This window comes from Nelumbo lutea, chromosome 2 (assembly GCF_056320005.1).
Source record: "Nelumbo lutea isolate HS-2025 chromosome 2, American lotus-T2T, whole genome shotgun sequence".
NCBI lineage: Eukaryota > Viridiplantae > Streptophyta > Magnoliopsida > Proteales > Nelumbonaceae > Nelumbo > Nelumbo lutea.
The window spans coordinates 30,370,822-30,398,106 of record NC_142685.1 but is presented as its reverse complement, the minus strand read 5'-3'; the positions used below and the strand labels follow the sequence as shown (position 1 = coordinate 30,398,106).

The 27,285-nt window shown below is 40.5% G+C and overlaps 1 protein-coding gene across 1 annotated transcript in view; it reads left to right on the top strand.

Annotated features, from left to right (window-relative positions):
- LOC148869568 (trafficking protein particle complex II-specific subunit 120 homolog) overlaps positions 1 to 27,285 on the top strand; it is a 61,620-nt gene that overhangs the window by 15,456 nt on the left and 18,879 nt on the right. Inside the window, exons 7-8 of the mRNA XM_088969197.1 lie at positions 2 to 294; positions 18,564 to 19,441. Of these exons, the coding sequence (XP_088825323.1) occupies positions 2 to 294; positions 18,564 to 19,441 (1,171 nt within the window). The remainder of the gene's footprint in view (position 1; positions 295 to 18,563; positions 19,442 to 27,285) is intronic.

Below are 27,285 nucleotides of genomic sequence, written 5' to 3'. Positions count from 1 at the left end.
GGAAATTGGATCAAATCTTGCTGATGGTGGAAAAATGCAGCTTCAATCAGTTGTTTCATTATTTGAGTCTCAGTGGAACACCCTGCAGATGGTTGTACTGAGAGAAATATTGCAGGCTTCTATACGTGCTGGAGATCCTCTTGCTGCATGGAGTGCAGCAGCTCATCTACTTAGATCTTATTACCCTCTTATCACTCCTGCTGGTCAAAGTGGACTTGCAAGTGCCCTTGCAACTTCAGCAGAGTGGCTTCCTTCAGGAACTCGCTGTGCTGATCCTTCCTTACCTTTCATAAGGTATTTTCCAGTTATATTAAAAGCAGTAATTTTTCTCTTAAAGGTGCATTTATCTCTCTCTATAAGATGGACATAAGCTGTATTTTATGTAAATGTCAAGTAAGACAAAATCTTTGTTGTAAAAGGGGCAAAATCTCAAATTGTCTCAATTCAACAAAGCTTTTCCATACTATGTAGGGTCAACTACGCTAATAGATACTTTTCTACAATTCTGCATTGTTCAGTGAACATGTTTTTTTGGTAAGATACAGACCAAGAAGAAATTGGTAAACCAAAGCTCAACTTTGATTGTTTCTACTTAGCCAATCCAGGTCTATCTGGATATGGAGGAGTGATCAGAAATGATGAAGGGGAATTCCTATTTGTTTACTTCAGACCAGCTGGAGACGGAGATTTTGAAGGCTGAAACATTAGCACTTGTCCATGGTCACAGGTTGAGTAGACCAATTGGCTGGACTGATTTATCCATTAAAGATGACTGCCAAATTGTGATTGGATGGTTTGCATCAGAAGAGCAAGGCTTGTGGAGCCTAATCAAGCTACTGGTATCCACAGTGAACCACTTGTTCAAATGGATTCCCAGGTCTGCAAACAACCTAGCATATATGCTAACCAGGGAGGGAGTGAACAAAGTTTTGTTGGACTGGGGTATGCCTGTTCCTGGGAGGAACTTGTACCAAAACTACTTTTAAAGGCATACAACTATCTTGTCAGCTCTGAGCTATTTGTCCATGTCTTTTGTCCTGAAATCCTTTCTGGAATGTATGGTCTTTTACATATTAATAAAGTTTCTGTTACCGATAAGCAATGCTTTGTTCAGTTAACATATTTCTTGGTAAAAGTGACAAAAATATAGCTTAATTATTTCAATCTGATAAATTTCCTTTGTTTTTATGTTTGGTTAAATAGAGATTGAGGGAAAATTTATCTTTATGAAATTGAAATTGTTCTTGTTATGGCTAGGGGCCATTGTTTGGTGTGATGGTAAATCTCAGGATTGATTTGGAAGGAGTCCCATTGTGCTAAAACTCTGGAGGTTAGGTCTGAATTCAATTCATCCCTCCAAAAACCATGTGTAGCTACACATTTCCAAGTGAAAGTACCTTCATTTTGGAGTTTGCTACACATTTCCAAGTGGATTTCAAGTTTCTACACATTATATCAGGTTAGGTGAATAGACAAATGATGTGATCATCATTATTTTTTCCATCATTTTTTTAGGGAGATGGTGTTGGTGTCAAACCTAAACAGCTCTTCTCTATCTGGCAACTGAATTGCACTACAGCCTCTGCCCCATGCCATTGGAACAGATTGCCCAACACATTAGCAACAAAAAGGTTAGAACCCAATCCAAGACCCTAGGAATGCATTGTTGAACTCCTGCAATCACTGATTGAATTCAGCACTGGAGCATTAGCAGCTCAATCAACTACATGACTCCTGCTTCACCATTTCGTTCTGTTCAGTGCCATATCCATTGTTAAATTATGAGCTTTTAAATCATTCCTTACTAATTAAGCCTATGTCCTTTTTGGTCTTTCCTTTAGCCCCTTTAACTTGCAATAGATCTCTTCTTCTTATGGGTACTGTAGATTGTTTTCTATACTACTCTGTGCATATGCTCAAGTATTTAATTCTGGTTTAGGGGAATAGTTTTATTCATTAGTGTTAGTATTGGCTGCCAATGGTCACTTGTATGGCCTACTATTGGGAAACTGAATGTTTGCCAAACTCTTAAAACATTTAGAGGATCTTTTCTGAAAAATTGAGTGCAATGGTATGAGAACAGAAATCTTTATTTTTTTCTCCCCATTTTTTTAAGAGTCCAGGTATTTAGTTTCTCCTGGATATTTTGGAATGGTGGATTTTGGAGTAAAATTTTGGACTGGTTCTTTTTCCTTTGTCACATTTAGGTTAAGGATGGAACCCGGAATTGAAAATATTCCGATTTAAGCAGATTAAAAAAATTAAATTCTTTGTTGTGTGTATGTGTTTATGTGTTTATGTGTTTATGTGTGTTTGGGGGGTGCTCGCGCGCCGGGGTGGGGGGTGGGGGCTAGTGGCTAGTCATATTGGAATAACTATCTTGGCAGTCCAAAATTCTTTAGGGGTAATCGGCTCCTTTCTTGGAGGGAATCTGAAAATCCATGAGTTTTAGTTTCTATTTGTGTACCTTGACCCAAAAACAGCCTTGCCTTTTTTTCAATAGATAAACCTTAAAAGAAAATTTTACTGAAGAGATTCAAAAGATAGCAATACAAGAAACCTAAAGGGAGGTGCATGGTGCTACCTCGCAACAGGTACACAAAATAAAATTACAATTGAGCCCAAAAGAGATGTTCCCTATTCACCTCTTGTTTGGCTAAACAATCAGCCATCCATTAGTTCATCTTCTTTCCCACTGTATTTTTAGAGTCATGCCACTTGTGAGCCATTTGAACCTCTTCATTTCATCCTTATATGTCCAAATCACAGTCTCCGGGTCCAATAGCCTGAAAGGGATGGTAGGATCCATCATATGGACGCCAAAACTGTTGCGGAATGGGTGAGCGAATTTCAAAAATTTCCTACTTTCCTTCCAACTGGGAATCACATTCCCTGATTTTAGAATCAAGATTCAAGGATCCTACTTGAACCAGAACCGAACCAGATCTGAACCAAAAGAGAAGGGGGTGATTATATCTGATCCAGAGAAACAATATCCCCAAAAGTTGGTGTTCACGCCCAAAGAAGACACCAAGATCTGCTCTTGCTGAAGATGACACAACACCTGTGGAATAGAACCAGTAGAGTGCGTCCTACACACTGAATCCTTCACAAGAATCCTTTGGAAGCAATGAGCACCGAACTGAATCAGCCTTTTAACAAAGACTGATATCAAGAACTCTTTCTTGATCTTTCCCTCACAGAGAAATCGAACTATAGTAGATGGCAGCAGCTGCTGAAGGAGAAGGTTAGAGAAAAAGGTGGCAAACTGCTTTTTCTTCTCTAGGGTTTCTGAGATCCTATCTCAAAGCTGCAGAGTGTTCTGTGAAATCCCTAGGGTTCGAATTCTTGTAATTCGAATTAGGGTTTCCTCCATTTGCTTAATGATTAAGAAAACCTTCTAATCATATCAGGAGTTGCCCTTATCCAAATCTGTATTTGGATTATGACTCTTCGTAATCTTATCTGCATATTAGATAAGCTTTTGGGCTCATCCTAATCTCAAATCCGCCCCCTGTTAGTGACTGATCAAATCAGCCCAGTTCGAAATGGGCTTTAGGCCCAATAAGAATCAAGTGCTCAATAGTCTTCAAAACTACTGCCCAGTTGGGCTTCTTTGTATGGCATGGGACCCAAGCATTGATCTACACACCAGCCACATGGGTTCGGCCCAACCTTTGTTACAAAGCCTAGCCGAGTTCACTAGAAAGACTAGTGAACCCCTTGAGCCCATCACATGGACCCTATGGGCCCAACACTTACACTAAGTGGCCCCTGGGCCAAGCCATCTTATAAAAACCCAGGGACTGTGGGCAGATGCAAGATTAGCCCATCAGGTATTATCCTAAATGACCTTACACTTAACCTCTCAGCCCATAATGATCAAGCACTGCCCGACAAGAGATGACCTCTCCCTCGACTGCAAGGAACAATGCTGCACTCTCTACTTACATGGATCCCGGGAATTAAAACCATTTGCAAATATTTTGAAACCATACTTAGGTATATATCATATATATAAATTTTGCAAAACAAAATTTCAACGATTGAAATCAATTGCCGGTAGTTTGGTTTCCATCAGAGAGGGTGCATCCCCGATCATTACCTTTGTCCGACAAAGGGGCTGATCCCGTCACTATGATCACCCACTCAGATGAATTCTCAGACTGTCCCAACATACCCAGGTTTTGAGCCCCGCTAAGGATCTCACTGATTGGCATATTAAAGACAACCCAATCCGACACTTAGTGCAGTACCATAATCGGGTCTAGGGGTCAGGTGTAACTTTCCAGTTTTGCCCATCAATCTCCAAGGTCCAGGGCAATACTGGAAATCCGGTCCGGTTCAAGGGTTCAAGTAATCCTACACTGCGTGTGCCTTGGGTCTCACCCAGGCGGCTGAGACAAGCCACCCCAACAGTTGGCAGCACACTAGTGTCAGCCTTGGCAGGATAAATCTCCCCAGACTTATCTAACGACTGTGAACATTTAAAACTAATACGAGTCTCTATAAATGTCCAGTTTTAGGGTCTTACACAGAAGTATACCACACAACATGAATCAAACATGTACATTTATTTACATTAAATAACAAAAGTACATCAGAACTAATTGAAGCTAAGGGCTTACAAAAACTGTCCAACATAGCCAACCAACCACCAACTTCTAATCATATTCAATGATCAATTTGTCGAAGTCCATCTGCTTTGCTAATTGTACCACTTGGAGTACGTACAACAAGAAATTCAGCTCTAATGGAGTCCTTCACATTGGTCCCAAAAATAGTTTAACAAGCTTACTTTACCTCTGAAAGAAGGACCCTGATTTCCTTGACTGCTTCCATCAAAATTCAATTTTATAAAATCACCAATAGGGGGAGACCAGAGTGAAAGGGCCTTTCCCTTCATTGAGGAGCTTTTTTCCATTGTTTTCCAATTCCTCCTTAACAGCCTTACCTTTGATCAACTACCATTTTGTAATACTTGGTAGTTGATAAGATTTATCCTAGTTTGAGTTTGATACTTGAAGTATTCTGGAGTTTTATCCTGGTTTGAATTTGACATTAAAGTATTCTAAATTTAGGCCTTCTTTCTCACCTAATTGCTTCAGATAGACCAAATATATGCATGCTATTGTTGGCTTTTTTTAATTAGCCCCAAAATACTGTGCAGTTTATTAATTCTAATTTTCACGGTTTTCAAGGCTATGTAGCCGATCGTGCTCTAACATCCCTATATATCCATGTAGAACCTGGTGAATATGGCTAAAATGCATTGATATGCAAACCTACTTAAATTTCTCAGATAGCTTCTGACAAAGGTTTTAAGGAATCATTCTTGTCATGGTTAGTTTTGATACCTTTTCCCTGTGTATAATGTTGAGCAAGATGGCGATATGGTATACCTAATCATTGCTTGTAAAATCAACTAATGTCCCTATTCTCAGGAGAGGGCAACTACTTTTTTTTGATCAGCAACTGAAAATTCATTCATTCATTTATAAAAATGGAATACAACAGTCGATCAAGACTACAATCAGTCTTGAATTCGAAAGAAAAAGGAGAGATTTCAGAAGAAAAGAAGAAGAGAGGTAGAAAAGAAGAGAGGGAGAAAAGAAGCACACGAAGGGATTTAGAAAAGAGAGAGAGGGTTGATCAAATCGATCTGCCGACCCACTCTTAATATTTTATGTATGTTGACTAATTGTAAAAGGGCTGAATTGTCCTTGTTGCTTACATGGAAAATAAACTAATAATAAAGCTGTAACAACAAACTGAAATAACTACCAATAACTACCAACTAACACTGACATAACTAACAAAACATATGCTATGCTGTCATACGAACACAGTGGGGACCACAGCAGTGGGGTCCACATCAGTGTTCTCTACACTCCTCCTCAAGTTGGGAATAGATATTTGTCATTCCCAACTTGCATAGGTCTGCCTCTAATTTCTTCCTTGGAACAAACTTGGTGAGAAGATCTGCGAGATACATGCTGGAGGTGATATATGGGAGACACGCTTCTTGAGACGAAGCCCTTTCTCTGACAAAATGTCAGTCGACTTCGATATGCTTAGTTTTGTCATGCTATACCGGATTATGAGCTATATTAATAGCAGTCTGATTATCACAATACAACATTAAGGGCTTCTCATAAGCAATATCCAACTCCTCAAATAATGACTTCAGTCATAGGATTTCAGCCACACCATTAGCCATAGATCCATATTCAGCTTCAGCACTAGAACGAGAAACAACACTTTGTTTCTTATTCCTCTAGAAGACAAGGTTACCTCCTAAAAATGCACAATATTCAGAGGTAGACCTTCTGTCATCAACACTCCCAACCCAATCAGCATCTGTATAGACCTCTATCTTCATGTGATTATTATTCTTGAATAATATACTTCCACTTGGACATCTCTTCAAGTATGCTAATATTCTTTCAACTGCAAGGAGGTGAGTAGTTCTAGGAGAGTGCATGTATTGACTAACAACGCTGATTGCATAACTGATGTCCGGTTGTGTGAGACAAAGATATAGGAGTTTTCCAACCAACCGTTGGAATATAGCTTTGTCTTCAAGAGGCTCTCCACCCTCTGCACTGCTCTTGTGATTCTGTTCAATAGGTGTATTTGCAGGCTTAACACCCAACTTCGCAGTTTCTTCTAATAGATCTAGAACATACTTCCTTTGAGAAATAAAAATCCCATGTTTAGATCTAGCAACCTCAATACCCAAGAAGTATCGTAGCTCTTTCAGATCTTTCACCTCAAACTCTTGATGAAGGAGTTGTTTAAGAGACTCAATCTCATTGTTATCATTCCCTGTCACTACAATATCATCCACATATACAATAAGCAAAGTCAAGGAAGAGCCCACACTTTTAATGAACAATGTATGGTCTAACTAGGCCTGTACATACCTGAATTTTTCAAGGGCTTGTCTGAATCTATCAAACCAAGCTATGGGGGATTGCTTTAGTCCATACAAGGCTTTATTCAACCGACAAACCTTCTTACCTGTCTCTGCATCATAAAATCTAGGAGGTAACTACATGTAGACTTCTTCCTGTAAGTCTCCATTGAGGAAGACATTTTTAACATCCATCTGGAACAAGGGCCAAGAATAACTGGCTGCAAGGGATAGCAGAACTTGAATAGTGGTCATCTTTGCTACTGGAGCAAAAGTTTCCACGTAGTTTATACCATAAGTCTGAGTAAATCCCTTTGCAATTAACCGAGCCTTATACCTTTCAATGGAACCATCAACATTATGTTTCACAGTAAATACCCATCTACATCCAACCGGTTTCTTTCCTTTAGGCTGGTCAACTAGATCTCAAGTATTATTCCTCAGAAGGGCATCCATTTCAACCTTTATTGCATCTTTCCACTCAGGAACTGACAAGGCTTCTTGTACTGTTTTGGGAATAGGAATATCAACAATGGATGTGAGAAAGGACCTGTAAGAGGGGGACAAGTGATCATGGGACATAAACTGGGAAATGCAGTGAGCTGTGGATGTGGTGCAACGCTGCTTGCCTTTACGGACTGCAATGGGGAGGTCAAGGTCATCCAAAGGAGGTAAAGTAGCAACAGTGGAAGGTATCTCAGGGGGGCTTGGATCTGATAAAGGGACTGTCGTACCTGGATCTGGATCCGCAAATGGAACTGGGGCTGGCCTGGACTGCTGATGATCGAAATCAATTTGCCTCCACCGTCTGTGATAGACTCTCAAATCCTGACACCTCTGACAACCCTCCCCATTACATCCCTCATCACACAATGGAACAGGTAAATGAACTTCTGATGAGTTAACCCTACTCTCACTAACCACACTCTCACTACTCTCCCCTGAGGAGAAACCCTAGGGTAATAGGGTACCTCCTCAAAGAAAGTAACATCCATCGAGACAAATCTCCTCCCAGAAGTAAGTTCATAGCAGCAATAACCCTTTTAAGTTTGTGCATAACCGAGAAAAATGCATTTGGAGGCCTTAAGATCAAATTTGGAACGATGAGGTCCAAGAATCTGAACAAAGCAAGTGCAACCAAAGGTTTTAAGGGGAACAATAAACAATTCTTTATTGGGGTATAGAAGGGCAAATGGAGGCTTCATGTCAAGAACCCGTGAAGGAATTCGATTAATGAGATACACTGTTGTAAGAATAGCATCGCCCCAGAAACGGATAGGCACATCGGAGTTAAACATAATGCTTCTAGCCACCTCCAATATGTGCCTATTCTTCCTCTCAGCAACCCCATTCTACTGTGGTGTATAAGGACGAGTACTCTAGTGAATAATTCCATGATCAAGCAGATAAGGGGCTAATGGCTTGGTAAAGTATTCTTTCGCATTATCGGATCTGAAGATTTTGATTTTGACCACAAATTGGGTTAAAATCATCTGATGAAAGATTTGAGTCAGAGAAGGAACCTCATCTCGAGAATGCATAAGGTAAACCCAAGAAAAACAGGTATAGTCATCAACAAACAACAAGAAATATCTGTATCCCCCCTAGAAGGGATGTGATACGGGCCCCAAACATCGGTGTGCACAACATCAAAAGAATTACTACTTTTATTATTCAATGAATAAGATGTTCTACAATGCTTTGCAAGCTCACAACTCTCACATCTCAAATTTGACATCTGAACAGACTCAAACAAATTTGGAAACAAAATCTTCAAAGACCAAAAGGATAAATGACCTAACCGATTATGCCAAAGCATAACCTGACTAACAGACTGAGAAATAAAAGACTTCCTATCTTCATGGTCTTCCCAATGAGAACTCTCTCCAAGCAGATAGATCATATTCGTCTCACGGCCAGTCCCAATCACCTTCCTTGTCTCCAAGTCCTGAAAAATACATCGGTCAGGGAAAAAAGTTACTGAACAATTCTGATGTTTTGTAATACTACTGATTGAAAACAAGTTAGTATCAAGCTTAGGAACATGCAGAACTGAAGATAAGGAGATGGTATTAGACAACTTGATGCCTCCCTTGCCAGAAATGCGAACAAGGGAACCATCAACAATAGACACTTTATCTCTACCAGAAGATAAGTGATAGGTAGTGAACAGTGATGGCAAGCTAGTCATATGGTCAGATGCACCTGATTCTATTACCCAACAATGTTCATTGTTACCTGAAGCTAAAGCATGGTAAGTTGAGGCCCGAGTACCTGAATGAGCAAAGGCTGATGCGGAAGGAGCTGATGATGACTGAGATGATTGAGCTGAATTCCCAACTTTCTTTTCCAACTAAGTTAGGGAAACCCGAACAACAGCTAAGATGTCTAGAGGCGTGCCTTTTGTGCCCGATGAGGATGCTGAATCGGTACTAACAGCGATATGAGCATTACCCCTTTTATTCCTCAGTTTTGCTGGAACTAGATGTTGGTGCAGCTTCCAACATGTGTCTTTAGTATGCTTAGGTTTCTTGCAATGCTCACACACTAGATCCCGCTTATCTTCCTTCTTTATATCCCTCTCCGTATCACCCCCAGACTAAGGTTTAACTGCTGCCAAGGCTGGTGGGAAGGGTTGATGCTGCATCATAACCTTTCTCCTAGTCTCTTCACTATGCACCAAGGAGTAGGCTTGAGATAAGGTCACACTGTCCCTTGTTAGTATTTGTTGTCTCACAATATCATAGTTAGGATTCATACCAGCTAGAAATTCAAAAACCCTATTAGTTTCAACTTGTTTTCAATGAGTCTGTGCATCCTTTTGAGTTTCCCACTCAAGTGTTTCTAGGTGGTCAATTTCATGCCACAAAGATTTCAAAGTAGAGAAGTAAACCAAGACTGGTTTCTCTCCTTGCTTAAGGTTATTAACCTCACACTTCAATTCATAGGCCCTAGCAACATTAAGGGGTTGGGAGTAAGTCTCTTTTATGACATCCCAGATTTCCTTGGCTGTTTTTTGCCCACAAATAGTTCCGGCTAATATGTGGCTGCATAGAATTGCACTGCCATGTCATAACCAAACAGTTCTCCTGAACCCATTGGGTATACGTTTGGTCCTCCTTAGTTGGTTCTTTCACATCTCCCAACAAGTAGCTGAGTTTTCCTCTACCCCCAATGGCCATCATGGTCGATTGAGCCCATTCTAAGTAGTTGGATCCATCAAACTTCACAGTTGTAAACTGAAAGGCATTCTCAGACATGTTACCAGAATTGCTAGTCCCAAAAACACCTTCCCCCTGATTCATAAACTCCATTCTTGGTCAAGAATTAACAATAAAAAACTTTTGAAGCTACTGTGATAGAAAACAACACCTAAACAACTGATAACAACCGGCCTAGGCCTTCCAAAGAATAAAGAAAACAGAATTCTATATGAAACCAGTTCAAAATCTGATCTGAAACCAACAACAGTTTTGAATTTTAGGGTTTTCTCTCAAAGCCCTAGAAGGAAAAAAAGATTTTCCAACTGCACCTCTCAGAATAGACCAAGATGATTCTTTCAAGGTTATTCTCAAGCAAAAAAAACTTACTTTATGAAAGAAAATCTTTGGCCTCCACCTTTTGTCTGATGCAGAACCCTAATCTTGGGGATCCAAAGCCTTTTCTAATTCTTCTTGATTATTGTAACTCTCCCAGCCTTCTACAATCTTCTTAGTAGTAGCCGCACACTACCAGTAGCCTCCAAGAATCAGCCGATCCTCCTTTGTTGAAAAACTTCTAAACCTAGGAAATTGAAGAAAAGTAAAGAGAGTAGTCCTTGAGAGTTTGGCAATGAGGGTTTGAGAGTGAGAGTTTCGAACCTTCCTCTCTCTCAGCACCCTAACACTATTTTATTAAGATAGATTTGAATAATTACAAAGCATGAAATTACAAAGAACATAATATAGACAGGATGGGCCCTGAATAAGGCCCATTATAGAAAAACATAAATAATAAAAAAAGAATAAACAACCTATGGGCCATTCGACCCATCTTCTCTACACTCCCCCTCAAACTGAGCATAGATGTCAATCATGCCAAGCTTGCTAGTATCATGCTGAAGTTTTTCCTTGGGAATGCCTTTGGTGAGAAAATCTGCCAACTGTCCTTCATAAGTGATGAAAGGAAGACATACTTCACCCGAAGAGACCCTTTCCCTAATGAAATGTTGATCAACTTCAATATGCTTAGTTCTATCATGTTGCACTGGGTTGTGAGCAATGTTGATGGCAGTCTGATTATCACAGTACAACATCATTGGCTTGTCATGTTCAATTCCAAGTTCCTCCATCAATGATTTTAGCCATAATAATTCAGAAACTCCATGTGCCATGGCCATGTATTCTGCTTCAGCGGAAGACCAAGCAACAACCGATTGTTTCTTGCTTCTCCAAGAAACAACATTACCAGCCACCAAGCTGCAATCCCCAGAAGTAGATCTTCTGTCATCAATGTTTCCGGCCCAATCAGCATCGATGTAGGCTTCAAGTTTCTAATGACCATGCTTGGCAAACAGAATTCCCTTTCCTAGGGAGCCCTTCAAATAACATAGGATTCGCTCTACTGCTGCCATATGAGTGTCTCGGGGAGCATGCATGAATTGGATAATGCAACTGACTGCATATGCAATATCTGGCCGAGTCATGCATAGGTACAAAAGTTTCCCAAGGAGTCTCTGAAAGATTCCTTTGTCTTCTAACAATGTCCCATCTGAAGCAGAGAGTTTATGACTCATGTCAATAGGAGTAGCAACTGGTCTGGCACCCATCTTTCTAGTTTCAGAGAGCAAGTCAAGAACATACTTTCTTGGGAGATAAGAATTCCATCCTCGGATCGAGCCACTTCTATGCCAAGGAAGTATCTCAATTCCCCCAAATCTTTAATCTCAAACTCTGTATGGAGAAAATATTTTAGATCATGAATTCCTGAAACATCATTACCGGTCACTACAATATCGTCTACATACACAATGAGGTATACTTCCAGAGGTCCACTCCTCTTCACAAAAAAAGTATGATCGGATTGTGTCTGCACATAACCAAAGTTAACAAGTGCTGTTCTAAATCTCTCAAACCATGCTCTAGGGGACTGCTTTAGTCCATAAAGGGATTTCTTCAGCCTGCATACCTTTCCTTTCATATCAGTTCCATACATCATTGGAGGAAGAGACATATAAACCTCCTCATGTAATTCACCATTCAGAAATGCATTCTTCACATCCAATTGATAAAGGGGCCAGTCAAAGTGAGTAGCTAAAGATAGAAGAACCCTCATAGATGTCATCTTGGCAATGGGTGCAAAGGTCTCCAGATAATCAATCCCATATGTCTGTGTATAGCCTTTTGCAACCAGCCTGGCCTTGTACCTTTCAATGGTGCCATCAACTCGGTTATTTGATAGTAAAGACCCACTTGCAACCGACTGGATCCTTCCCTTCAGGCAAATCCACCACTTCCCATGTGCCATTCTTGTGTAGGGCATCGATTTCAGATCTCATAGCATCCCTCCATTCTGGAATCTTAAGAGCTTCTAACACAGACCTGGGAATAGGGTTAGAAGCAACAAAAGAGAGATAGGCAAAGTATGAAGGTGAAAGCAATCTGTAAGAAAGGTGCTTGGAAATGCAGTGTGCAGTGCACTTCCGTTTTCCTTTCCTAACAGCTATGGGAATATCAAGGTCAGGGAAGGATGACCCCAAAGGTGCTGAAACTGTACCTGTTGTCTCATCTGTGACTGGAAGTGTATGAGGCTCATGTATTGTAGGAGAAACAACCTGCACATTTCTGGATCCTTGCCTTTGATACACCTTGGGATTGAGGATAGGACGAGGAGGTAGAGGTTGAAGAGTACTGGGACAGGGAGAATGGAACGACTGATCTACCCTTGATACATTTGAAGGAGAAGCAGACACATCAAAAGACTCAATTGAGACGGGAAGAGGAAGAGCAAACACCTATGACAAATCCTCCCCCTGTGGACAATGTCCTTCTGGAGAGGAACCATAAAAGGGGGAAAGCTCATCAAAGGTGACATCCATTGAGACATACCGAGTGCCAGTCTTTGAATCAAAACAACAGTACCCTTCTGTGTAGGGGAATAACCAAGGAAGATACACTTTTGAGCTTTGGGTTCAAATTTATACCTTTGGACACTTGGAACATGTACATAACAGGTGTAGCCAAAGACACGAAGAGGAATAGGAAAAAGGTCCTTGTCCGGATGAAGGAGATTGAAGGGAGACTTAAACCCCAAAATCCTGGATGGCATACGATTTATAAGGTAGGTAGCAGTAAGAACAGCATCACCCCAAAACATTATAGGAACATGTGAGGCAAATAAGATACTTCTTGCAACTTCAACAATATGCCTATTTTTCCTTTCAGCAACTCCATTCTGTTCTGGGGTCCTAACACAGGAGCTTTGATGAATAACCCCTGTGTCATTGAGATAGCAGGATAGGTTCTTCTCAAAATATTCTTTTGTACTCTCAAATCTGAAAATTTTAATCCTGGTATTAACTTGAGTTAGAACAAAATCATGGAATTGTCTTACGAGCCTTGGAACTTCATCACGGGATTTCAGCAGGAATATCCAAGTGAACCAAGAAAAATCATCAATAAACAGGATAAAATATTTGTATCCACCCATGGAGGGTAAGTGGTAAGGCCCCCACACATCAGAGTGCACAATATTAAATGGAAAAGAAGATCTTTTATTGCTCAAAGGATAATTGTTTCTACAATGCTTTGATAACTCACAAGACTTACAATGAAGACTGGGCAAACTAATTCCCTTAAACAGTTCAGGGAATAGATGACTCAAGGCAGAAAAAGATAGATGACCAAAACGACGATGACACAACATAATCCGACTAATAGACTCTAAAGAAACAGATCCGAGAGTAACATTCCCATGATGATTAGTGCATTGTTCTTGAGTATCAAGCAGGTATATTCCGTTCGCCTCATGGCCACTCCCAATCACCTTCTGAGACTTCGGATCTTAAAAAACACAGTAGGAAGGAAAAAAAGATTACACAACAGTTTAGTGACTTGGTTAAACTACTTACAGACAACAAATTTGTATTTAGTTTAGGTACATGAAGGGCAGAAGGTAGGAACAAGGAATCCGTAGCCTTGATGGTTCCCTTACCAGAGATAGGGGCAAGTGAACCATCAACTAAAGTGATTTTATCACGTCCAGGAAGCAAGTCATATGAAACAAACAAGGTAGAAAGGTTGGTCATATGGTCAGAAGCACCTAAGACAATAATCCAAGGGATCTTGAGATTACTTGAAGTGGTTGCATGATTGGCAGAAGCCCTTATTCCTGAGTGAGCAAATGCAGAAGAAGCTGAATTTCCTGAAGGGTTGGAAGGAGAAGTCACATCACCCAGCTGACTGATCATCTTCCCAAACTTTTCATATTCTGCTCTCATGGTTGACAACTGTGCACAAGCAGACATCTCTTCAGTATAGTACTTATCACTATCTGGCCCGGCAACTACATTTGCACTTCTTGATCTTTTACTATCATGTTTTTTCTGAAACCGAATGGGAACAAGATTAGGGTGTAATTTCTAGCATTTGTCTTTGGTGTGCTTCGACTTCTTGCAGTACTCACATATAACTTCTTTCTTTCTTGTGCCACCAGAAGTTCCAACACTCCCTTTAGGTTTAACCCCCATATTCGCAAAGTGATCACTAATATCAGCTCCTTGAACCTGGACAACCCTTCTGCTCTCTTCACTACTCACCAATGCATAAGCTTGTGGCAATGAGACACATTCCTTGGAAAGAATATTCTGTTTTGTGATATCATATTCTGGGTTTAGTCCGGTTAAGAACTCAAACACCCTATTCCTTTCAACCAATTTTCTGTAGGTCTCTACATCATTTGTGGTGTCTCAAGTTACAACTTCTATTAGGTCAATCTTTTGCCATAGAGACTTCAGGGTTGAACAATATACAATTAGAGGTTTCTCCCCTTGCCTTAAATTCTTTACATCACTTCTCAATTTATATGCTCTGGCCACATTGAGTTTTTGGGAATAGGTTTCTGCAACTTTGTCCAAAATTTCCTTTGCTAAATTCATCCATAGGTAGTGTTGGCTAATTTGTGGCTGCATTGAGTTCACAAGCTACCCAATGACAGTGTAATTTTCTTGCATCCACTTCTCGTAGGATGGATCATCTTCTGGGGGATCCTTCTTGCTCCCGGAAATGAACCCCCACTTTCCTCTACTACATACATAAATCTTTACTGATTGTGACCATGCCAGATAATTAGTTCCATCTAGTTTGACTGTGGTCACAGTCAATAAAGAATCACTTGGAGTCCCCTGAACCAGTCCATATTCAGCACCATTCTTGTTTTCAAACTCTGAGGAGTACATCATGTAAACACTTCAAATATGATTTCAGATGACTTCTACAAGTATACTGAATGAGGACGAGCAAGGACAGAGTTCAACCGTCCTCAAGAAGGCAATACACAAGGCCAAACTACACCCGAAAGTTGTGAGAGCCAAGATTGAAGCAGAAACTTCTACACGAGTCACCCAAAAACCAGTTTGGTTCGGCCTTCAAGAAGTAATCAGAAACTTCTAGGCACTGTTCACTCATTCGAAGTTTCTTTTCAAATTAGGGACTTCAAGGTAATCACCAAAGAAATAGCCAAGGAGTGAATACCAATCGGTATTGCTGAAAAGGCCTTTTTACAAACATAGTGAGGGCAATAGAGATGACCCCACTGTCGAAAAGAAAAAAAGGCCACAAGAGCAGTCCGTACAGTCCCCAAAAACAGCCTAATAGAAGCAACAATCTACAGCTCTTGATACAAGGATGTTTCAGCAGTTTTGACAGTCCAAGGAGTGAAAACAGCCCAGAAATTTCTGGGTTAAACTAGATTAAAGGGCAGCCAAAAGTTGTACAGAAACAACCCATAAATTTCAGACACTTCAACAGTCCAAACACACACAAAAAAAAAAAAACCCAGAAATCTGAGCACAACTTACAATTTTGAGCTTCAAATCAGAACCGAGCTTTTGCCCTTCCCCTTTTTTTTTCTCTGATTCTTCCTAGCCACCGAACCACTTCTCCAAGAGATTCGAGTCTTGGGCACTTCCAATGACCTCCAAGAATCAGACAACACGAGCTAAGCTTCCAGCCCTAGAATATTGAAGTTCAGGCCTGCTCTGATACCATGAAGAAAACTGAAGAGAGTAGACCTTGAGAGTTCGGCAATGGTGGTTTGAGAATGAGAGTTTCGAACCTTCCTCTCTCTCAGCACCCTAACACTATTTTATTAAGATAGATTTGAATAATTACAAGGAGGCCCTTAGTTGGGCAAGAAATTACAAAGAACATAATATAGATAGGATGTGCCCAGAATAAGGCCCATTACAGAAAAACATAATTAATAAGAAAGAATAAACAGCCTATGGGCCATTCGGCCCATCTTCTCTACAAAAATTCTCATGTAGTCAATCTAATTAGACTAACATAAGACCTTCTCTGCAACCAGTTTTTGGTTTTGAACAGAAATTCTTATCGCCACCTTCAGTCTTGATAGAGAAACTGATCTTGGACTCTTTATCTTCCTTTGATTCTTCCTGATTTTCAAGAACACAATCCACTCTTTGGACAGTTGCTACAGTCTCTGATAATCTCCAAGAATCAGCCGAAAAAGGACCCTCTTAATCTTCTAGCCCTAGGCAACTCTCATGTGGTTGGTTGGATCAGACTCACATGAGAAGCCCTAATCCTTGCTCTGATACCAAGGATTAGACTCACATTAGACTCATGGGGTCCACATCAGTGTTCTCTACAAATACAATAGGACTAGATATTTCCCCATCCATCATTTACTTTAACAAGAGCAGTCCAATTTGCAATTCAGCCCAAAAGAGATGTTCCCTATTAACCCCTTGTTTTTCCAAACAATCTGCCAGTCCATTTGCTATTCTTCTAACCAATGTTTTAAAACGCAGAGGCATGATGCGAGGCGTTCCACTACCTAGAGGCGTGAGGCGTAGTTCAGAACACAAGAGGTGTGAGCCTCCTTAAGAGGAGGGGGGTTAGGAGGAGGATGAAGAGGAAGGGGGGATCTCATTTTTCTTTATTTTTAATAAAAATCTTTTATATTAAGAAGAATAAAGATGCTAAAAAAAACGGGCTGCATCGAAAGGGGGCGGGGGGGTCTGGGGGGCAAAGCCCCCAAGCCGAAGGGGTAGGGGGCAAACCACTTTCTTTCCCCTTATCTTTTCTTCCCTTCCCTTTCCTTTTCTTTTCTTCTCTTTCCTTTTCTCTTTTTTTCTTCTATTTCTTTTTCTTTCCCTTCCCTTTCTTTTCCTTTCCTTTCCTTTTTTTTTTCTTTTTTCTTTTTTTTTTCTTTTTTCTTTTATTTTTTCTGTCTTTTTGCATCAGATGTGCATGAGGCGTATGCCTCTAGCACGCCTCATGAAAAAAGCGCAAGAGCCTCTTGCACCTGAGGCATATGCCTTAGAGGTGTCAACGCCTCTGGCATATGCCTCAGGGTGTTTTGGGAGCTCCTCGCCTGGAGGCGCACCTCCAGGCGTACGCCTCCCATGCCTTTGAAAACACTGCTTCTAACCCATTTAAACGTGGCTCCCACTTCTCTGGCAGCTCTCTCTCTCTCTTAACACACACACACAAAGAGCACACATAAATTGGATTTTTTTGGTATCAAACATGAAAAGTTGGGTGAATCTATTTGTGTATTTTATTTGAGACCCACCATCTACGTTGCAAGTAACTATTTGTGTATTTTATTTGAGAATCGCCATCCACGTTGCAAGTCTCAATGCCTTAGTTCTGGGTTATTGATTGATTTGGGAACTTAAATTAGGTTAAGCCTTTGGAGAAAACCAATTTGACCTAGAAATTAAATTAGGGGACCGACTATCCACGTGGCAAGTCTTAAAAGCCTTTCAGCTAGGTGTTTATTTGACTTAGTACACTAAATTAGATTTGATTTGTGATCAAAAGATTTCAGCTATTATAATTTGAACGAGGAAAAATGTGTTTTTGTGTTGGTTTCCCATAACTTCTAGAACCATGTATTATGATGCTAAAACCAGATACTTATTACCCCAGTGTACCATTGTGCTATATAGGTAGTAACTAATACAACTCTGGATTTTGCATGGATGCTTCTAGATATATTCTATAGCAATACCACCTCTACAATATGTAAATGATATGTTTGTACAATTATACTATCAGAAAATCTCTCTCTCTCTTGTATGTATATATATATATACAAGACTTAAGTCTTGAGAGATGACACTTAACTAATTAGCTTCAAAACTAGATATTAAAGCATGATATAAGCAACTAAGCATATTATCTGTGCCAAGGATTTTAGTAAACAGAGAGTAGCATCACGGTTTCTTGTGTCCATGTCTGTATTCATATTTGGGCATCATTGTAAACAGAGAGTAGTATGAAACTCATATGCATTTCTTAAATTAAAAGTATGGAATGTATGACTGAGGTTAATATAACTAGAACTGACCGAATCAATGAATTAACTAGAACTGATTGAATCTTTGTATTAACATGATTTCTAATTTTATTGGTTCCAGGTTGCATTCTTTTCCTGTCCATCCCTCACAAATGGACATTGTAAAACGTAATCTGGGGAGAGAAGAATGGTGGGTAGGGTCTGCCCCTTCAGGACCTTTTATTTATACGCCTTTTAGCAAAGGGGAGCCAAATGATGGTAGCAAGCAAGAGTTGATATGGGTTGTTGGAGAACCTGTTGAAGTTTTGGTGGAATTGGCAAATCCCTGTGGCTTTGACTTAATGGTTGATAGTATTTATCTTTCAGTCCAGTTTGAAAATTTTGATGCTTTTCCCATAAGCGTGAGTCTTCCACCTAATTCAGCAAAAATAATAAGTTTATCAGGGATTCCAACTTCAGTGGGTCCAATCACAATTCCTGGATGCATTGTTCATTGTTTTGGTGTTATTACTCAACATCTTTTCAAGGACGTTGATAATTTACTCCTTGGTGCAGCACAAGGACTTGTGCTTTCTGATCCTTTCCGTTGTTGTGGTTCTGCTAAGTTAAAAAATGTATCTGTTCCAAATATTTCTGTGGTGCCCTCTTTGCCTTTGCTAGTGTCGCATGTTATAGGAGGTGATGGTGCTTCCATCTTGTATGAAGGTGAAATCCGTGATGTATGGATAAGTTTGGCAAATGCAGGATCTGTGCCAGTTGAGCAAGCACATGTTTCATTATCAGGCAAAAATCAAGATTCTGTTATTTCAATTTCATATGAGACACTAAAATCAGCCCTTCCTTTGAAGCCAGGTGCAGAAGTGACACTCCCAGTGACATTGAAAGCCTGGCAGCTTGGCTTGGTGGATCCTGACAATACTGTTGGTAAGAGTATCTCTGGAGGTGCAGGGAGAGTATCAAAGGATGGAAACAGCCCCATGCTAGTTATTCACTATTCAGGTAAATATTTCACCATATGTTCGTCTTGCTTAATCTTGTTTAGTTAATTGATGCCACCAAATGAAAAGGGAAAACAGTATGTATAAGGTGTAGTGTGTGTGTGTGTGTGTTATTTTGTGACTTCACAATATTAGAATAGAACCTACTACACCAAATCATTGTTTTTTACAACTTGTATACAAATTTGTTTTTGTTATAGTTTTTGTCAGGATTTGATTGACACGTGATGCAAGACCCACCCAAACAGCAGCTAATTGGGTGGCTGTAGTGGGCTCTGAAAAAGCTGGAAACAGGCCAATAATGCTCTCAGCCTGTTAGTCTGAAACTGAGCCTGGATTTACTCAACCAGTAGGCTCGATAGAACTTAAAGAAAGCAAATAACCATTGGAACAAGTATAGACAGAATTGATAAATGGGTGGAAATGAGCTCAAATAGAGCTTACAGGCTTACTAGAGGGATAGCTTCTGTACTAAATAGATAGGATGGCAGAAATTCATTGAGCGACAAAGAAAATAGAAGAAGAATGGAAAAATGGTGTGAGAAGGTAAGAAGATGTATGAGGAAGTTGAGAAGAAAATCCAAAAATGCAAGAACATAAGAACAACAATAAAGCAAAAAAAAAAAAAACTGAAAAAAAAAGGCAGATTCAAACAGTTTTGGTTGGTTGAAGGCTTATGATCAGATTCCTGGGGAATTCAGGTCACTGGTATGGTTGACTAGATCACTAGGTTCTTCCCTGAATGTCTCATTCATCTGGGTTCCTAGGAGTGCCAACATGCTGGCTGACTCTTTGGAAAGAGCAGGGGTTGAAAGGGATTCCCTTGTTTTGTGTTATCTTGGGCCGGACTGTAATTCGTAGAAGCTGCTCTTTTTTTGTTTTCCTGTTCAGTTGTTCTCTGCATTGTACTTCTTGGCCTATTGTCTTTTTTGGTTCAACCCTAAAAAGAAAGAAAACACTCACTGCTAGGAAAAAAGAGACTTGTAAGCTTTGGCATCCTCATCACACTAATTGTTGAAGATTAATCTGTTTTATAATTTTTTTCTGAGTAGATGTTTTATGTTAGTTGTTAGATAGGAGGTGGGGACCACAGTAGTTATGTGAGTCCAAATTTTATTATGTTTCTAAGTGATATATGCTGTTTTATGTTTTGCCGCCCTATAAGGGCATAGTTGTCTTTGTACTGTTCTATTATTTTTAGTATAAATAATAAGTGAAGGGGGCAGCCAGATTATTGCTCTATTTTCTTTCAACTTCTCTTCTTCTCTTCTTCTCCTCTCTTCAAGAAACTACTTTCTTTCATATTTTTAATTCAGCAGATTTCTACTTGGTATTAGAGCGTCGGCTAGGGTTTCTTGAAGCATTCTCATGCAGCCCTAGATCAGTTGACTGCATGAAGTAGTAAAGGGCTGATCGATCTTCTATATATTGCCTAGTTCTTGGATTTTTTGGTGGGATCTAGTCATCAGGAAGGTGATCTACTGTTCGACATCAAAATCGGGAAGTAACTGGAGTACGGGGAAGAGTCCCAGAAAAGTTGGACTCTTTGTTTTTGATCTGATCTTGGTCGCCTAGGTATTGTTAGTTTTCTTTTGATTTTCTGAAGAGGGTGGTTTAGTTTCTGGAATTTTCTGAGCCTCCCGGAGTGATCGGTTCACTCTTCTCTTTGTTGGGAGGCGTGGGGAGGAAAGAGATTTCTCTCTAGCTAGGATTTTATTCTTTTGGAAGGGGTGGTTTCTATGTGTGTGATATTAAATTATTTTTTGAAGGTCTCCAATCTATTTTTTTATTACTGTTGAACTGTTTGAAGTAAGATGGAGAGTTGGAATACCGAGATGAAATCTGCTGGTACTATGGAACTGTTAGACAGTTTTGTATGCCCTTAGCTTCAATCAAAATTGATGTACTTTATGAGTTTATTGTAAATGAATAAAAGTGCATATTTGATTCATGTTCCCTTGGTATGTTTTTGTGTAATACCCTTAAACTGGACACTTAATGAGACTCGTGTTAGTTTAGAATGTTCACAGCCAGTGGGTCGGTCTGGGGAGACCTATCCTGACAAGGCTGACACTGTGGTGCCACCAAGTCGGTTGGGGTGGCTTGTCTCAGCTATTGGGGTGAGACCCTAGGCACATACAGTGTGGGATTAATTGAATCTTTGAACTGGACCAGATTTCTAGTATTGCCCTGGACCTTGGAGATTGATGGGCAAAACTGGAAAGTTACACCCAACCCCTAAACTCGATTATGATACTGCACTAGGTGTCGGATCGGGCTGTCTTTGATGTACCAATCAGTGAGATCCTTAGCGGGGGTCAAAACTTGGGTATGTTGGGACAATCCGAGAATTCATCTGAGTGGGTGATCATGGTGACAGGATCAGCCCCTTTGTTGGACAAAGGTAATGATCGGGGATGCACTCTCACTGTTGGAAACGAAGACTGCCGGCAGCCGATTTCAATCGTTGAGATTTGTTTTGCAAGGTATATTTTATATGAGATATAAAAAGTATAAATATTATGGTTTCTAAAATGTTTGCAAAAAGGTTTTAATTCCCGGGATCCATATAAGTAGAGAGTGCAACACTGTTCCTTGCAGCCAAGGGAGAGGTCCTCTCTTGTCGGGCAGTGTATGATCATTAAGGGCTGAGAGGTTAAGTGTAAGACCATTGAGGATAATACCTGATGGGCTAATTTTGCATATGCCCACAGTCCCTGTGTGTTACAAGGCGGCTTGGCTCAGGGACCACTTAGGGTAAGTGTTGGGCCCATAGAGCCCATTCGATGGGTTTCAGGGGGTGCACTATCTTTAACAGTGTATTCGACCAGGCCTTGTAACAAAGGCTGGGCCGAATCCATGTGGCTGATGTGTAGATCAATGCTTGGGTCCCACGCCATACAAGGAAGCCCAACTGGGCAGCAGTTGGGAAGGTTAAGTGAGCACATAAGCTTAATCCTATCCACTCAGAGAGTCCAGATCTGAATGTGATTCAGATCTAGAAACCTCTTAATGGGATTAGGAGAAAGCTAATCTAATCTGCAGATAAGATAAGTGTTTATCCTTATCACTAGAAGAGAAGGCTGATCCAAATATGATTTGGATAAGCAGCTCCTAATGGGATTAGGAGCTGATCTTTTAAGTTAACAAAAAGAAGGAGGGGGTGACAACCTTTAGGAGAGTAGGAGGAATGTAATGCTGTGACAGCTTGGGATTGACCAGTCGGCTATGGTTGGTACAACAAAACCTAAGCCGAATGGAGACAGGGGGAGTAGTGAGACTAGAAGGGAAGATAAGAAGGACTTGGTGTGTGATTATTGCAAGAAGCCTAAGCATACCAGGGACACTTGTTAGAAGCTTCATTCAAATCTTATGCCTGCTCGGATAAGAAACAAGAAGGGAAATGCAAATGTAACCACTATAGGAGACTATTCAGCCCCTCTTTCCCAAACTGATTGGGAATCCATTGCAGTAGCAATAGTGAGAACAAAATTGGAGAGGTTTAGACAGCTTATGAGTAAGAAAGATTCACCTAGCTCTAGCCTTCCAGATGGACAACAGAATGTAGAAGCCAACTACACTTCTTTTGCACATACAGGTAGTTCATATGCAACTGCAAATCTTGCATCCACTTCAAGTAAGGAGGGACCTCCCTGGATTATAGACTCAGGAGAATTTGAGCACATGACTAATGCCCATACCCTTTTCAGTTCCTATCAGTTGTACTCTGGTAGAGACTGAGTCTCTACAGCAAATGGTTCACATATTCCCATTGCTGGGAAGGGAATAGTTAGAGTAACCAATGATTTAACTCTGTCTTCTATTTTACATGTCCCTAGACTTCATACCAACCTACTGTCTGATAGTTCTTTGACAAAAAAATTGAATTGTTCCGTGACCTTTCTTCCTGGTAATTGTGTTTTGTAGGATCTGGAGTCAAAAGAAAATGATTAGGAGTGGTCGTGAGGTGAATGGAGTCTACCTTCTGGATGAGTTTTCGAGACATCACGGCTATCATGTTAGTAGCAACAGTAGTAGTGGGTCAGAGTCAGTGAACCAGATTATGCTTTGTTACAATCGCTTGGGACATCTTTCTTTTAGTTCTTTGAAATGTCTTTTCCAAGAGTTGTTTGAGTCTGCTTAGTTATCTACTTGAGTGCGAGAGTTGTCAGTTAGGAAAACATTGTAGACAATCTTTTAAACCAAGTAATAAAAGAAGTACTTCTTTTAATATTGTTCACATTGATGTATGGGGGGGGGGTATATCATATCCCTTCCATGGGAGGATTCCGTTACTTTCTCTTGTTTGTGGATGATTGTACACGATATTTTTGGATATATTTAATGAGATCCTGTGATGGGGTTCTTAACTTGGTATAATAGTTCCACCAGATGGTTTCACACAATTTGGAGTGAGAACTAAGACTTTTAGATCAGATAATGCAAGAGAGTATTTTGAGAGGACCTGATCACGTATCTCTTAGAACATGTTGTAGTTTATTAGAGCAATTGTGCATATACACCACAACAGAATGGAGTTGCTGAGAGGAAAAACAGACACATTGTGGAGGTGGCAAGGAGTCTTATGGTGTGTGCTTCAGTTCCTGTGCAGTTCTGGGGAGACGTAGTTCTTACAGCTGTGCATTTGATTAACCGTGTTTTTTTACGGACTTTGGGGTTTAAGTGCCATTTAGTCTTCTTTTTCCAGATGGGGAGTATTTCATATACCTCTAAAGGTTTTTGGCTATGTTTCCTTTGTTCACATTCTTGGTCCTCATCGCAAGAAATTGGATCCTAAGGCCAAGAAATGTGTTTTTCTTGGGTATGCTTAGAACCAAAAGGGGTATTGATGTTATGACCCAGTGTCGAGGAGCAAATTTATCACTATGGATGTTACCTTCTTTGAATCCACCTTCTTCTTCTTGATGGTTCTCCTTAGGGGGAGAGTTTTGGGGAGGAGAACTTACAATCTCTTCCTCTTCATTTCCTTTGGTGCCTCCATCAGTTCAGCCAGCACCTGCACCTCCATTTTCATTACCTGAACCACTACGGGCAGCCTCACAGAAATATCATCACCGGGAGATGCTAGTTGAATCTACACATCCTTAACCCGCACCACTCTCTATTAGTCCTTTTGAAACTCTAGATTCGACAGATATAGTTCTAGGTATTCCTCTTGAGCCTGAGCCTGTTATGTTTTCTGATGATAATGTTCCTGTCCCTAACACCATTGTTGCAGTTGATCCCATTGACCTTGATCTTCCCATTGCACTTCGTTAGGGGAAGAGAATGTGTACAACCCACTGTATTTCACACCATCTTTTCTACAATGCCTTATCACCCTCCTATCGTGTTTTTCTTTATTCCTTGGATTCTGTGTCTATACCCATGAATGTTACTAATGAAAGAATGGTAGGATCCATCTAATGGACGCCATGATGGTTGCGGAATGGGTGGGCAAATTTCAGAAATTTTCCTACCTTCTCCCAACTGGGAATCATATTCCCTAAATTTAGAATACAATATTCAAGGATTCTACTTGAACCATAATCGAACAAGATCTGAACCAAAAAGAAAAATGGAGGATTATACCTGATCCGGAGAAACAGTATCTCCCAAAGTCGGTGTTCACGCCTGTTAAGATGTTCCGAATAGGGGTAGTTTAGTCTTCTTCTGTTTATTAAGTAACTTGCTTATGTGGCAGTGTTATTAGAGTTACTCTGCCCCACACTCAAGTAAGGCCATTTTTGTCTTTGTAACTATGATTAGAACCTAATATGGATTAAGGGGGTCGACTGAATGGGTAACCCATCAGATTTTTGACAGACCCTTCTTCTCTTCTTCTTCTTCTTCTTCTTCTTCTTCTCCTCTTCCTGTTCGGACTACTGTAGCAACAGTCAAAACATGGCATCAGAGCAATGCTCCTGACCTAAGTCAGTTGGTAAAGCACCTCAGCACTGTTTGTGACTCTTCACCTTTGTTTCTGATCAGTCGATGGAGAGAACTGGTTCACCCTAGGTCAAAAACAGTACAGCTTGTCTCTCTGCTGCGCATAACCTTCTTCAACAAGGAAAGTGACTTCAGTAGTGAATGGTTGATTGATATTCTCAAAGGAAGGTCGGTTCTTTCTTCTTCTAGTGTTATATTTCTGGGTAGAAACCCTACAAGAAGCTGTTGTACTGAGTAGAACCTAGAGAACTAGGTTCATTGTTGCCTCAGGAAGGGCTGTGTGTGCAGTAGCCGAATGTGTAGGGCTGCTGTAAGTTGTTGTGTAATGCCCTCTTGATACGGTATAAGGTAGAATGCTGTAAGTTGTGTTAGGGCAGTAGCCGAGTGGTATAAGGTAGAATGCAATGACCTTGCCGAACTCCTTGTGGTTGTGTAATGCCCTCTTAAGTGTGTTAAGTAAGTCTGAACTGGGTGCAGCAGATTTGGCTGTGTTGTGGTGCTTGAGTGGTTGTAAGAGGGCCTCTACTTGTGATTAGTGAATGGTAAACTGATGCTTATGTGGGACATAAGTGTGTGAAGTCAGCAGTAGTGTGAATAAGAACAAGTGTGTGAAGTCAGCAGTGGTGTTTAGATGCTGCAATAGGGGCTGAAATATCAAACTGTGAACAACATCAATCAGCTTGTAGCTGAGAAGTAAAGTTAGAGACAACTGTGAAAAGGTACAATGGCAGCAATAGGAGATGGCTACAATGATCAGAAACCTAGTGTAGTAATTTCTTCCGATTACCTAGGAGTACAAATGACCTCAATTAAGCTAAATGGGGAGAACTATGTTCCATGGGCTAAACCCGTGGAAGTTTTTCTCAAGGCAAAGAAGAAAGCAAAGCATGTTAGAGATGAGAAGCCACCGGTTGACTCTCCAGGGTTTGATGATTGGGAACAAGAAGATGCTCAAATCATGACTTGGCTGTGGAATAGTATGAAACCCAAAATCAGTGCCAACTTCATGTTCCTTGATACGACGAAGGATATATGGGAGCATGCTAAGAAGCTATATTCTGGACAAGATAACACAACAAGAGTATATCAGCTGTATCAGGAGTACTTTGATTTGCAACAAGGAACCAAAACACTAGAAGAGTACTATGCCTGCATGAAGAATATAAGGAATGAACTCAATGTCTATCATCCCCTTACTCCAGATATTCAAGTTTAGCAACAACAAAGGGAGCAGCTAGATGTTACAAGATTTTTAGTGGGGCTGAAGTCGGAATATGAACCGGTTAGAGCTCAAATATTGGGGGGCTCTACTCTTCCTACACTTGAGGAAGTATTCTCAAGATTTCGTAGAATCTCTTTGGGCCAGACAGAGAACCCCACACAGTATGATAGATCAGCACTTGTGACAGCTAGAGGTGGTGGACATAGTACAAGAGGGGGATGTCATTCCAGAGGGGGCCGTGGCAATTCCATGGTTGGTAGGGGTGGCCGTGACTCAGGGGGAGGCCGTGGCAGAGGAAAAAATAACTCTACAAGGAAGTGTACTCATTGTAGTAGGGATGGACACACAGTGAATTTCTGTTATGATCTACATGGCCCTCCCTCTAAATGGGCTAATCATGCTGTAGCAGGCGAGGTTGCTATTAGTGACAGTAAACTGGCAGACCTAACTCCTTTCACATCTACATCTACTTCTAGGAGGGAGATGGTGAGTGTTCCGCGTGATGAGTATGAGCGGTTCCTTTGAACTATTTCACAGCATACCACTGCCACATATGCCCAATCAGGTATCGCTTGCATGTCATCTAAAACTCCTTCATGGATTATTGACTTTGGAGCCTCAGATCATATGACCGGGACTCCAGGTGTGTTCTCTTCTCTTGCTGAAACCTCCAC